This window comes from Stegostoma tigrinum, chromosome 15 (assembly GCF_030684315.1).
Source record: "Stegostoma tigrinum isolate sSteTig4 chromosome 15, sSteTig4.hap1, whole genome shotgun sequence".
NCBI classification, from domain to species: domain Eukaryota; kingdom Metazoa; phylum Chordata; class Chondrichthyes; order Orectolobiformes; family Stegostomatidae; genus Stegostoma; species Stegostoma tigrinum.
The window spans coordinates 66,511,621-66,526,411 of record NC_081368.1 but is presented as its reverse complement, the minus strand read 5'-3'; the positions used below and the strand labels follow the sequence as shown (position 1 = coordinate 66,526,411).

At 44.2% G+C, this 14,791-nt stretch overlaps 1 protein-coding gene across 4 annotated transcripts in view; it reads right to left on the bottom strand.

The window, feature by feature from the left end:
* Positions 1–14,276, bottom strand: part of rps6kal (ribosomal protein S6 kinase a, like) — a 121,614-nt gene extending 107,338 nt beyond the window's left edge. For 2 of the 4 annotated variants that reach the window (XM_048544249.1, XM_048544251.1), the window contains exon 1: positions 14,177–14,276. In XM_048544249.1, the coding sequence (XP_048400206.1) occupies positions 14,177–14,272 (96 nt within the window). In that variant the 5' untranslated portion in view covers positions 14,273–14,276. Of the gene's footprint in view, positions 1–11,408; positions 11,424–13,646; positions 13,850–14,176 lie in introns of those variants that run through there. The other 2 variants (XM_048544250.2, XM_059651506.1) reach the window with 2 other exon arrangements.
* Between the last annotated feature and the right edge of the window lie 515 nt (positions 14,277–14,791).

Genomic DNA, 14,791 nt, shown 5'->3' with positions numbered 1-14,791 from the left:
TTTGTGCATGGGAAATCATGTCTCACTAACTTGAGTGAGTTTTTTGAAGGAGTGATGAAGAGGATTGACAAAGGCAGAGCGGTGGACATTGTCTATACAGACTTCAGTAAGGCATTCGACAAGATTCCACATGGTTGACTGATTAAAAAAGGTTAAGTCATATGGAATACAGGAAGAACTAGCCACTTGGATATGAAATTGGCTTGAAGATACGAGACAGAGGGTGGTAGAAGGTTGCTTTTCAGGCTGGAGACCTGTGGCCATCGGTGTGACGTAAGGGCAGGTGCTGGGTACACTGTTTTTTTGTCATTTATGTAAATGATCTGGATGTGAACGTAGGAGGCATAGTTAGTAAATTCGCTGATGAAACCAAAATTGGTGGTGCAGAGGATAGCGAAGGTTACCTCAGAGTACAACCGGACCTCAATCAGGTGGGCTGCAGGGCCAAGGGATGACAGATGGAGTTTAATCTAGATAAATTTGAGGTTCTACATTTTGGAAGGGCACATCAGGGCAGCACCTAATGATAAGGACCTGGGGAGTTACCATACAGAGAACTGTTCCTTACAAGTGGAATTGCAGGTAGACAGGGTGGCGAAGAAGTTATTTGGCACGCTTATCTTTGTTGCTCAGCGCATTGTGTATAGGAATTGGGAGGTCATGTTACAGCTGTACAGCACATTGGTTTGATCACTCCTGGAATACTGTGTTCAGTTCTGCTCTCCCAGCTATAGGAAAGATCTTGTTAAACTTGAAAGGGTAGAGTAAAGATTTCAAGGATGCTGCCAGGATTGGAAGGTTTGGCTATTCGGAGAGGTTGAGGCTATTTTCCCTGGAGTAGAGGCTGAGGGGTGACCTTACAGAAGTTTATAAAATCATGACGGGCATAGATAGGGTGAATAATCAAGGTCTTTTCCCCAGGGTAGAGGAGTCCAAACCTAGACGGCATATGTTTAAAGTGAGAGGGGAAAGAATTAAAATGACCTCAGGGGCAACTTTTTCACACAGAGGGTGGTGTGTGTATGGGATGAACTGCTAGAGGAAGTGGAGGAGGCTGATATAAATACAACATTTAAAAAGCATCCAGATGTGTACATGAATAGGAAGGGCTTCGAGGGATACGGGCCAAACGCTGGCAAATGGGACCGGATTAATTTAGGATATCTGGTCAACATGGACAAGTTGGAGTGCAGGGTCTGTTGCCGTGCTGTACATCTCAATGACTAATACCCCAGAGACAGAAGTTAAAACCAGCCATAATAGCTGATGGAATTTAAATTTGATTAAAAAGTCTGAATTCAAGAACCTTTTCTTTATTTGCTTAAGTGTGGTGGAACTGGATGCTGTAGTTATGGCCTAACCAGTGCCTGATAAAAGTTGACCAGTGACCCAATGCCTCTATTTACAAAATCCAAAATTCTACATACTTGGCTAACTACTCTTCAATCCGTCTGCCACCTTCAGTAACCTAGACATATGCACCCTAAATCCCTCTATTCCTGCACATGTTCTGAATCTGAGCCTTTAACTTTATTGGCTTTTCCTAACCCTCCTTGCGAAATGCATCAGTACACACCAGTCTAGTAATTGTCAACTGACATTTGGTTGCCCATTCTGCTGGCCTGTGTTGTCCTTTTTGCAGTTAATAACTGTCATCGTCCTTGTCTGCCACACTTCTAAGTTTGGCTTCACAAGTTGATTTTGAAATTTGACTATGTATTTGCCAGCTAGTACAGAATTTATTGCCCTTCCCAATTTGCCTTGTGGTGGGGGCATGATGTCAAGCTGCCTTGTTCAGCCCATGCTATCCAAGACGTTAGATGCAATCATAATGCTGTTAGGGAGCAAGGTCCATGATTTGGCTCTGAAGGAATGGTGATTTAATTCCATACAATATCTGCCCTCAGTGAAGAAGTCATGGTATGTTGTTGTACTACATCTTGTAAACTGTGCCTCTGAACATTCTGAAGGAGGGTCACTGGACCAGAAACGTTAACTCGTTTTTTCTTCACAGATGCTGCCAGACCTGTTGAGCTTTTCCAGCAACTTCTGCTTTTGTTGCCTTTTTTGCAGTTTGTTGATGTTGGCACTCCCACAAATGGCTAGTTTTAGACTGTGGTGCTGGTGCTGCTGCATACAGACAACTCTGTGCGCATGGCCATCCTAGGCCTGTTTGAAATCTATCATATTTCGCAGGGAGTGTTAAACAAACATGACAGGGGGCATCTTTATTGTTAAATCCCCACTCAGCGTAAAAAATTACCACCACGTTTTCTAGAATTTTAGCAGGTGAACAGAGGGTAAATATCATCTTCCTCAAACAAATTTAAATAACATATTGGATGGAGATTTTACCAGTGCTTCAGAAAAGTGTTTTTATCATATTCTAATTACAAAACCAAGACATGTAGCCTGGAACTGCAACTGTTGCAAGAAATCACTGAAAGATTTAAAACTTGATGTTCTTCAGAAATTTTCTGAAGAAGGGTCCAGACTCGAAACGTCAGCTTTCCTCTTCCTCTGATGCTGCCTGGCCTGCTGTGTTCATCCAGCTCTACACCTTGTTATCTCAGATTCTCCAGCATCAGTAGTTCCTACTATATCTCAGAAATTACAATGTCCTGCTTTAAGCAGAGAATAGATAATACAAGGAATTTCAAAGTTTTCCTGAAGCCCACTTGTTCACAGGGTGGAATCAACTTGGCGAATTGATTAAACTCAGGACCTAGTTTGGTCAATAATTGCAGATGGTGCGAATATGAAGACTGTCTGGAACAGGCTGAGGTGTTTTCATTTCTAGATGTTGCCCAGTGAAAACAAAAGGGCCAGCAAGTGAAGTGTCAATCACAATCCAATAGAGGGTGATCTAGAAGTAGTACATGCTGGCCCCAGCACTGCTGGCCTGCATTAGTGAAAACTATGTAGTCTTCAGGGCTCTCAATCAAATTTTAAACCATGTTATCATTAGTTTTCATATATCTGGAAATATATATTCTTGGGCAAGAACACCATGTTTTAAAAAATTCATTTGCAAGAGGAGGGCATCACCAGCTAGGCCAGGATTTAGTGTCCATGCCTAACCAGCCATAAGGCAGTTAAGAGTCAATCATATTGCTGTGGGTTGAGAGTCACATGTAAACCAAACCAGGTGAGGATGGCAGATTTACTTCCTTCAAGGATATTAATGAGCCAGATGGAACTTTTTTTTGCCTGACAATCAACAATTCTTAATTAAAATTTTTAAAACTTAATTCAAATTCCACCATCTGTAATGATGGAATTTTTCAACCCAGGTCCCCAGAACATTGATTAATCCAGAAGCTCAGCCATCGAGCTATAACATTACTTGGCCATCACCTCCTTTAAATGGCCCAATGGCCCTTTACAAATGTGTATGACCACATAATCAAAACTTTGCTGGTGCAACAGAAGTCAGTGAATGTCAAGCATCAGATTTCTAGCTGCTCCTACTGGGATACCTCTGGCACTATAGACCACTATCCTCAGTTTGCAGCATCAATGCCTCAGTGAACTAACCAGCAGGTGGCAAATAGTATAGAGCACTGGAGTAATCTTGAAATTCCATTTAAGGCACTAATTCATATAATGTCAGTTTTAATCACTTTAACAAGGAAATGCATTTCACATATTCGTAAGATAAACTGGGTATTCATGACTTACTTTGCAATACATATAAACTTTAGACAGAATGGTGAAACACTGCAGCACTTATGTGCCCTTAATTGTCGCCTTTTGTGCTCATCTGAACATGAAGCCCAACATAAAACAAGTTCTTCCATCTAATAATGGTACACAAAGCTCAACAAATCCTGTTGATGCATGAAAGCAAAAAAATGTATTCAGACCACATATTGTTTGGACTTAAGTGTAAAATATGTGGAGCTATAATTTTAAAACGCACTTTAACAAATAACCTTAACAAATAACGCAGGCAGTCCTTTGTTACTTCACCCACACATTTCAGCGATCCTGCGTCAGACTTCCTCACTGTACTCTGCAATGCCTACTGCCAGATCCTCCATTAGATCAGCCTTCACTCCTCCTCAAAAAAAGCCAAACAATAGGGCCATGTTTGGTTCCGGCATTAAACAAAATTTAGCATATTCCAAAAAAAAATTTCACAAAGCACCAGCTGTAAAACAGTACATGCTGCAAACAAAAGGGAAAGGCATGCTGTTTATTATACTCGTGGAAGACAATTAACCTCAGTCACTTGAGTTAGCTTTGCTTCATTGAACTGAATTAAGCCATTACACCTGCCACGTTCTCCTCTTTTTCAAGAAAATATACCAATTTATTTTTCCTCTGTTTCAAATGTGCATTTATTTCTCCTTAAATATGCAAAGTCTCAGGCTCAGCCACTCCCCGTAGTAAACCATTTTGTGCTCTAATTCTGTATAAAGAATTGCCACCCACCTCTCTTCAACTTAATTTGTCCATCACCATTGCTTCAAGCAAAAGGAATTAAAGACTCAGTTTCACTGGAGATCATCCCAATGTCCCCAGTAATTTTGTCTTGCCCCTGGCATAAGTGAATCTACATTACGTTGTCTCTGACTTAAAAGGGCCATACATAACTCAATTACAGAAAAGCTACATCTTAAAATTCACATATAACAAACTTAACTGTGACGAGCTTCCTCTCTAAAACCCCATGTTTCTGCAGCCAGTGCAAGAAATTTTGTCTCTATGTGTTTCTTTCTTTATTCATTAACAGGATGGTTAGTGTGCCAGCATTTATTCCCATCCTTAGTAGCCCAGAGGGCAATTAAGAGTCAACCACATTGCAGTGGGTCTGGAGTCAGACGTATGTCAGACCAGATAAGGATGGCAGTTTCCTTCCCCAAAGTGAACCAGATGGGTTTTTCTGACAACCAATCATGGATTCATGGTCATCATTAGACTTTTAATTCCACATTTTTTTTGTTGAATTCAAATTCCACCATCTGCCATGGTGAGACTTTAACCCAGGTCTCCAGAATATTATCTACGTCTCTGAATTAACAGTCCAGCGATAATACCAATGGGCCTCCCCACTGCCATGACAAAGAATAGAAATGTTAGTGCTGGATAATGAGCATTTTTTGTCAAGTTTAGAACAGAATTCCAGCCACAAGTTGTCCAGATTTGGATGCAAACTGCATGTTCTCCACCTCTGCTCAATAACAGGCTGCAAATTCTCAGACCCACAACAGCAGACCTTATATCTTAGGATATCTGAGTCAGACTACATAGTATTTTGTAGTCAGTTGGGTGCCAATGGGTTCATGGCCCCTCAAAAATAGCTGATTTTGCATTAATCCTTCTATGGCACTACCTTCTAATTAAGAAGCAATAATAACCCGTTTCCACACAGTAGGGACTAAACACTAAAAAGTCTTTTTTTGCCTTTATTTGCAGAGTGCACACCTTTATGGTACAATACATTCACTGGTGCTGGTACCAATCATTAGAGATCATCCAGAGAGAAAATGCATCACAATTCTCTCTATAATTTCAGAGTTAAACAGAAGGCAAATATCATTTTCAAACACAGTTAAATAACATAGCGGATAATGATTGCAGCAGGGTTTTAGAAAACTGTTTGTAACTTATCATGACATGTAGCCTGGTACCTCAACTGTTGCAGATGTACTAAAAGCTTAAGACTTGATGCTCCTCATGTTACCTCAGATTATGGCAGTCCCTTCCCTTCTGAAAATCTAAAGTGCAAGTTTCATAAATAAACACCAATTACACGAGTCTCTGAAATGCAGCTAAGATCACAACCCAGATCATAAATCCTAGATCAGATATTACATTCTTTTCTTCAGCTGACCTTGAATTGCCATATCTCACTTTTTAGACATACCAGGAAATCCTCAACTCCCCAAAGATGAACTTGGACACCCACGTAATGTGGCAGAAGTTGAAGCCACCACTATACACATGAAAAATGGAAAAGCTGCAGAAGTAGATGGATACCAGCACAGATTTTCAAGCTTGGAGGAGCAGAGCTTACACAATCTCCAACAATAGCTCCCAAAAATCTGAGCCAAAGAAGAAATCCCTCATGATATTAGGGATGCTGCCATCGCCACTGTCTTCAAGAAAAGAGACAAAGTGGACTCTGGGAACTACCAAGGAATCTCCCTACTCTTCACAGCTGGGAAGATCATCACTCGAATCCTCACTGGTGGCTTCTCCCAGTTACTGAGAGAATCCTTCCTCAAAGCCAATATGGTTTCCGACTACACCATGGAACAATGGACACTGTTTTCACTGCTCAGCAATTCCAAATTAACACCAACACTCTACATGACTTTCATTGGTCTGACCAAGGCTTTTGACTCATTCAAGGGTGGCTATGGACACCCTGTCATAGTCCAGCATCCAACGGAATTTATCAACACTCTCCATGTCCTCCAAAACAAGATGTCGGTGTGGTCCTCACAGGCAGTAATAGAACAGAATGCTTTGATTCACGCACACCTTTTTCTTCAACTTCACCTTGTCAAGAAGAAATTGCCCAGTAACGTGGAGGCTGCACAGGTCAGAAAACCTCTCAACCTCAACTAGTTGAAATCCAAGAAGAAAATGACAGTGACCTACAGAACATCAGTATGTAGAAGATAATGTCATCTCTGGTCTCTCAGAACAGAATCTTCAAGCCTTGCTTAATGCCTTTGTGGAAGCACAGTGGAAGAATTAGTCTCAGCATTAAACTCAGGAAGACTCAAATCCTTTACCAACCAAACCCAGGTAAAGTTCCAGTTCCTCCTTCAACGAAGATCAATGAAGATATCTTCCCAAATATGGAACATTTCCCTTATCCGGGATGGTCACCTCTCATTTCTGATGCAAAGATTGAGCATCACATCCAATCTGCGAGTACCACCTTTGGACACCCAAGGATGCGAGTCTTCAATGACTGTGACATCTATACTCATACCAAGATCCTTACGTATAAGGCAGCTATCCTTCCAAATCTTATACATTCCTCCAAAGGCTGGACTATGTTTAGATGCCACCACAAGACCCTTGAGAAGAACCATCGATGCAGTTTGAGATGGATCCTCCGCATCAGCTGGGTTGACCAGCACACTAACGTCAGCATCCCTGAATGCAGCTAACAGCATCAGTATCGAGTCATAATCATCCAAAACCAACTCCATTGAACAGGTCCAACTTCTGGCTTGGAAACGAAATTATCTTCACCCAGCTCAAGGAAGGCAGTCAAGTGAGAGGACAAAAATACATTTCAAAGACTCTCTAAAGGCTTCCCTCAAGAAATGCAATCTAGATTTCCACGCAACAGGAGACCCCTGTTTGAAAGAAACTAAATTGGAGAAAACCCCTGTAAAAAAGGTTCACCATGGATTGCAATTCTTTGAAAACACCCATCAGCAGGAGGATGTGCAGCAAAGGAACCGGAGAGAGGAATGCCAATGATCTCAAGGCCAAAGATCACTTCCATCTCCTGTAAACACCTACCAAATGTGGTCAAGATGGGACTTCAAGATCAGGATCATCTGCCACACAAGGACCAACAGAACCAATGACCAGTGACACAGAACTTCTAAGGTAGACAGTCATGCTCATTAGTGAGCGACTGTCAATGATGCCAGGAGCATGAGGGGGATTTCCCTGGTTTGTGCTGGTGGATAAAATTGTAACTGAATTCACTATGACCTACTGTTTTAATATTTCAAGAGACTGATTACTCCTCCTTCCAGTCTGACTTTTTGTCATCATATATTCTAAGAAATATAAACATTGCTTGAGTCTCTGTTTCAGATTAAAAAAAAGACCGTATCTACACATTAGTCTAGAGTTTCTTAACATATTTGAATTTTTACAAGTTTGCAAAATTTAAATCATAGCCGGCCTAACAAATGAGCATTCTGAAACCAGAAGAGAATTTCGGTACTATTTTTAGTTTAAATTTCATTAATTCCCAAATAATGTAAAATTTTCTTCTTACTTTTCTCTTTCCTCCTCCTTTTGACTTTTTCTTTCATGATTATTTTGTTTGAACATTGGTAGTCCCCTTACAAAGAATCGTGCAATTATCAGTACTTCAATAAAGCAACTCTCAGTAACTTGCAGAACAAACAGCAACTTAGTCAGGAGTGTACTTGCCTAGCCACAGGGAGGCAGTTGTCTTCAATCGCCTTAGTACCACAATCAGTAATTTTATAAGTCACATCAAATCCATGTACTTGTGACATCTCCTCACATTTTCTACTATTATATTTCCATCACTCAACAACCAGATAGGCAAGAGATAATGGGAACTGCAGATGCTGGAGATTCCAAGATAATAAAATGTGAGGCTGGATGAACACAGCAGGCCAAGCAGCATCTCAGAAGCACAAAAGCTGACGTTTCGGGCCTAGACCCTTCATCAGAGAGGGGGATGGGGGGAGGGAACTGGAATAAATAGGGAGAGAGGGGGAGGCGGACCGAAGATGGAGAGTAAAGAAGATAGGTGGAGAGGGTGTAGGTGGGGAGGTAGGGAGGGGATAGGTCAGTCCAGGGAAGACGGACAGGTCAAGGAGGTGGGATGAGGTTAGTAGGTAGCGGGGGGTGCGGCTTGGGGTGGGAGGAAGGGATGGGTGAGAGGAAGAACCGGTTAGGGAGGCAGAGACAGTTTGGACTGGTTTTGGGATGCAGTGGGTGGGGGGGAAGAGCTGGGCTGGTTGTGTGGTGCAGTGGGGGGAGGGGATGAACTGGGCTGGTTTAGGGATGCAGTAGGGGAAGGGGAGATTTTGAAACTGGTGAAGTCCACATTGATACCATATGGCTGCAGGGTTCCCAGGCGGAATATGAGTTGCTGTTCCTGCAACCTTCGGGTGGCATCATTGTGGCAGTGCAGGAGGCCCATGATGGACATGTCATCAAGAGAATGGGAGGGGGAGTGGAAATGGTTTGCGACTGGGAGGTGCAGTTGTTTGTTGCGAACTGAGCGGAGGTGTTCTGAAAAGCGGTCCCCAAGCCTCCGCTTGGTTTCCCCAATGTAGAGGAAGCCGCACCGGGTACAGTGGATGCAGTATACCACATTGGCAGATGTGCAGGTGAACCTCTGCTTAATGTGGAATGTCATCTTGGGGCCTGGGATGGGGGTGAGGGAGGAGGTGTGGGGACAAGTGTAGCATTTCCTGCGGTTGCAGGGGAAGGTGCCGGGTGTGGTGGGGTTGGAGGGCAGTGTGGAGCGAACAAGGGAGTCACGGAGAGACCACTCTCTCCGTGACTCCCTTGTTCGCTCCACACTGCCGTCCAACCCCACCACACCCGGCACCTTCCCCTGCAACCGCAGGAAATGCTACACTTGTCCCCACACCTCCTCCCTCACCCCCATCCCAGGCCCCAAGATGACATTCCACATTAAGCAGAGGTTCACCTGCACATCTGCCAATGTGGTATACTGCATCCACTGTACCCGGTGCGGCTTCCTCTACATTGGGGAAACCAAGCGGAGGCTTGGGGACCGCTTTTCAGAACACCTCCGCTCAGTTCGCAACAAACAACTGCACCTCCCAGTCGCAAACCATTTCCACTCCCCCTCCCATTCTCTTGATGACATGTCCATCATGGGCCTCCTGCACTGCCACAATGATGCCACCCGAAGGTTGCAGGAACAGCAACTCATATTCCGCCTGGGAACCCTGCAGCCATATGGTATCAATGTGGACTTCTCCAGTTTCAAAATCTCCCCTTCCCCTACTGCATCCCTAAACCAGCCCAGTTCATCCCCTCCCCCCACTGCACCACACAACCAGCCCAGCTCTTCCCCCCCACCCACTGCATCCCAAAACCAGTCCAACCTGTCTCTGCCTCCCTAACCGGTTCTTCCTCTCACCCATCCCTTCCTCCCACCCCAAGCCGCACCCCCCGCTACCTACTAACCTCATCCCACCTCCTTGACCTGTCCGTCTTCCCTGGACTGACCTATCCCCTCCCTACCTCCCCACCTACACCCTCTCCACCTATCTTCTTTACTCTCCATCTTCGGTCCGCCTCCCCCTCTCTCCCTATTTATTCCAGTTCCCTCCCCCCATCCCCCTCTCTGATGAAGGGTCTAGGCCCAAAACGTCAGCTTTTGTGCTCCTGAGATGCTGCTTGGCCTGCTGTGTTCATCCAGCCTCACATTTTATTAACCAGATAGGCAATTTCAGTTTGCAGATATGGCGAGAGGGAAACTAAGGCTACGGTGATTAGAACTAGAAAGGAGGTGAAAGAAGAAAAAAAAAACAGGTGTTCAGAAAAATGGAGAACCACAATGCTTGCATTACCTACCCTGGCAGCTAAAGAAAATATTGAGAAACAAATTAAGTCAATACCCCAATCCACTCCAAGTCCCATTCATCCTTCACTGTGTGCTTATTGCTCAGTGTTCCTAGTCCAGTCCATTCCTGTCTTCAAATCTTCCATGACCTTGCCCTTTCTATCCCCGTAACCTCCTCCAGCACCAGAATGCTTGGGAGGGGTGGAGGTAGTAGGTTGACTCAGTGGTTAGACTGTTGCCTCAAAACACAAGGGACCCGGATTTGATTCCAGCCTTGGTCTGTATGGAGTTTGCACATTCTCTCCGTGGGTTTCTTCTGGGTGCTCCGGTTTCCTCCCACAGTCCAAAAATGTGCAGGTTATGTCAATTAGCTATGCTAAATCGCCCATAGTGTTTAGCATTGGAAATGCAGAGATAGGTCTGGCATGCATCTGGGTGGGACACTCTTTGGAGGGTTGGTGTGGACTCAATGGGCCAAATGACCTGCTTCCACACCATAGGGATTCTATAGATCTCTGTTACTTCAATTCAATCCTCCTCTATTTCCCAACTTTATTCACACCAGCATGGGCAGCCATGCCTTTGGCTGCCAAGGCCCCAACTTCTCCCATCCCTAAATTTGTCTCCTTCTCTCTCCTCCTTTACGAAGCATTATAAAATATCTTTCTGCCTGACCTCAAATCTCTACGTGGCTTTGTGCCGATTCGTTTGAAAATGAGCCCTGTAAAGCGGATTGAACATTTTACTACATTAAAAGCCACAATATAAACACAGGCTGTTGTTAAAATCCAAATTGCAACCTTGTCCTCTCTCAAGAGAGATACCAATACCAATACCAGTCTCTTATTGCCAATTATATATAGAATTACAGAAAAATCTATACCACAATGATCAAATAAAACATGACACTGAGGATAACAGAACTTACAAACATTTGGATAGGACACTTAATTTGAACAATATGCAGCTGAATCCTTCACATTCAAGTGGAGCTGGACTTGCAGTCCTTCTGAATATTAATAGTTGAACCCTTGGAGGGAGTGGAGTGACAATATACCATTTCTAAATACTGAAATACAGCCAAAAAATATCCCCAATACAAGACTGCACTGTTGCTTACCACAGGTCACTGTAGAATTTAACAACACAAACCACGCAGGTTGCCAGTCAGTCCGTAGCTGCAAAGCACAATTTCTTTTCTGGTTGGAGGAATGGAAAGCATGTCGGAAGAACTTACTTTTAAACACTCTTACAGACTTTCTGTTTCCATATATTCTTCTACCATCTGAAACTGTCTGCTTGTCAAGAATTTGACAGCTTTCTGCAATGAGGTAACACTGAGGTTTGCTTTATAGATAAATTTTTTGCAGCATTCACCCTCCCAGTTTATTTTCTTTGGAAAGTGCTTGCACGGGAACCCAAAAAATTAATCAAAAATCAATGCTACCAAATTTGAGGTTAGATATCCCCTGCAATAGCCAATTTATGAACATAAAACACTTCTCGCCATAACACTCTAACACTGGCATCTTAATCTTTGATCGCTCATCTCAATATCAAAACCGACTCACTATCCGAAATACCCAAAGTGGAATAGGGCGTGCTAGCTTGCAACAAACAGGATGTGGGTTTGCCACATGACTCCCACCATTCCAAGATCCTAATCTACCAAGAGAAGGAGAATTACACAAAATTGCATGGCTTAAAAACTGGAACTATTCAGTACCTAGCAGGTGCCTCAGGAAAGTCTGCCATAGTATGCCGCCCAACAGCAAACCTTTCCTGTGAAATGTTGAATTAGCAAAGGGCAATGGTTCACAGCTAATTCAGGACAGACATCAGGAAGTCTACGTACAAGTAATGAATTCCTGCATGGGTTAACAAGAGTTTGATCGAGACTTGTGCAACAAACAACAAACAACTGAACAGTACACTGATGGAAAGACAGTGGAAATATATTTCAGGACAAATTACAAGAAATTGTAAGGGCACTTCTTCACCAAAAATTATTTAACAATACAAAAAAAATTCTGTTTGCCCATAAATCTACTTATAGCCAGTTCAAAGACAGGAAAGGTTTAGGAAATGACTCTTTGTCCGTCAGGTCAGCACAGAAATAGAACTAGTCTTTAAACCAAAATAAACATATAAATCAGCCAGTTTATTAACACAAGCAGAATCCCCTGGAATTACAAACTTTAAGTCACTATCACTGTCTTTTTTTTTCCCCACACGCCGAACAATATCAAATTCAGAAATACATTTAAGCAGCAAATGCACAAATACAGCATTGATATGAGTTGATTAAAAGGTAACTGACATGGAACCTGAATCTCATGTTTGGAACTGATTGACATATTATGCCTTTCTACTCTGGCAAGTGTGATGGATAACAAAATGTTTAGGAAATCCCAATGTTCAACAGTAGGGTAGCTTGGTAATACTATAGTGAGTGACAGGTCTCAGAGACCACCAGCACTATGAATACGAAAAGTTTTCCAAATCCTCCTATTTGTTCTAAGTCAACACCATGGAGACACTGAATAGGCCATCAGTTGAATCGGGCAACTGGGGCAAATACAACAAGCAATCAAAGTGTGAGACCCCAGGGGTCAGATAGAGAATAGACAAAGCCTGGGAGGCAGAGATCTGAGCAGGGAGATGAGAATAGCTACATGCATGGTTGGAAGGAGGGCAGTGATTTTGCAGAGAAAGGAGAAAAACAAACTCAGGGCAAGGTCTGTGGAGGGGAAATAGGTTACTGATGTTGGACAGGGAGTCAGTGGGCACAGTCTCAGGACGTGTTCAACAAGTTGGATGAAGTGAACACAGACTCTGGGGGTGGTGGGCAGGTACAACAGAGTAGCTGCATTCAGGGGGAGTGAAAGTGTTGTGAGGATGTGCATGAGTTGCAGCGAAGTGGGTGAGTTGGGGAGGAATATGTTATGGAGGAAAAGGGAGGGATGTATGTTGTGGGGAGAAGGTGCATTATGGGGAAGGGGGCACGTTATGGGTAGGGGCAACATTATGGGGCTGGAGGTGTGATGGGGGAAGAGGATCGGTGTTGTGTTTTTGGGGAGTGGTTGTCTTATTGGGGAAGGCTGTGTGTTGTGGGGAGAGGGGCGTATTATGAGGAGAGGGGTGTATTACGGGGAGTGGGTGGATGTGTTTTATGGGGAACTGTGTTATGGGGGCGTGGGGAGTGTGTTATAAGGGGAGGGGATGTGTTATAGGGAGGGGAGGGGATGTGTTATAGGGAGGGGAGGGGATGTGTTATAGGGAGGGGAGGGGATGTGTAATGGGAGGTGGGGCAGTCCAAGCCTCGGGGCCTCCCTCACCCACTCCCCTTGCTTCCTACCTCACTCACGCTCGACACTTCCATTTTTTGCCAGTGCTCCTCCAGCTGGACAAACGGCATCCCTAGTCCCGCCGCCAGGCGCGGCCGTTGTTCATGTTGCTGCGGCGGCGGCGGCGGCGGCGGGAGGACACGGACTGGCTGCGGGCAGACTCTCACCGTCAGCCACACAGACACCGCCAACGACTCCGGCACAGACTGGAACAGCGCCCCTCCCCCATCGCCCAGTCTCCCACCCCCATCCTCGTCCCACCCACTGCTACGTGGCTGACGTCAGCCCGCGCGTGACATCATTGCTCCCTCACCCCTTCCCAAGACCTCTGAACACCCCAGCCCGCCCTTGCGCGCGGGTGAGCGCGCCCCCGCTTTCGCCGTGCGCACGCCCGTTCAGTTCTCAAGCACCGGGTTAGTAATGCCAGTTGCGGATCAGTGGGTCTCCGAATTAACAATGTGATCATCACTGCATTTACCAGCTTTAGGAATTAATCCTGACTCCATTTATCACTGAAAAAAATAATATTTGTTCAGTTTACCGCTTTGTATGGATTAATACAACTCCGTTTATCAATTTCGGGGATAATGCTTCTGTCTCCAGTAGAATTGTGGAGAGTCACCGAGGTATACTGCATAGATGTAGACCCTTTGCTCCAAATTGTCCATGCTGACAACATATCCTGTACAAATCTCGTCCCATTTGCCAAGATTTGGCCAATATCCCTCTGAACCCATCCTGTTCATTTGCCCATCCAAATGTCTTTTAAATGTTGTAATTGTACCAGCCTCCACCACTTCCTCTGGCAGCTCATATCATTCTTGCACCACCCTCTGTGTGAAAAAGCCACCCCTGAGGTCCCTTTTAAATATTTCCCCTCTTACCTTAAACCTATGCCGTCTAAATTTGGATTTCACCATTCTGGCTATTTGCCATATCCCTCGTGATTTTATAAACCTCTATAAGGTCACCCCATCAAGTCTCTGACAGTCTGATTAGATTAGATTCCCTACAGTATGGAAACAAGCCCTTTGGCTGAACAAGTCCACACCGCCCCTTGAAGCATCCCACCCAGACCCATCCCCCTATAACCCACACACCCCTGAACACTACAGGCAATTTAGCATGGCCAATCCACCTAACCGGCACATCTTTG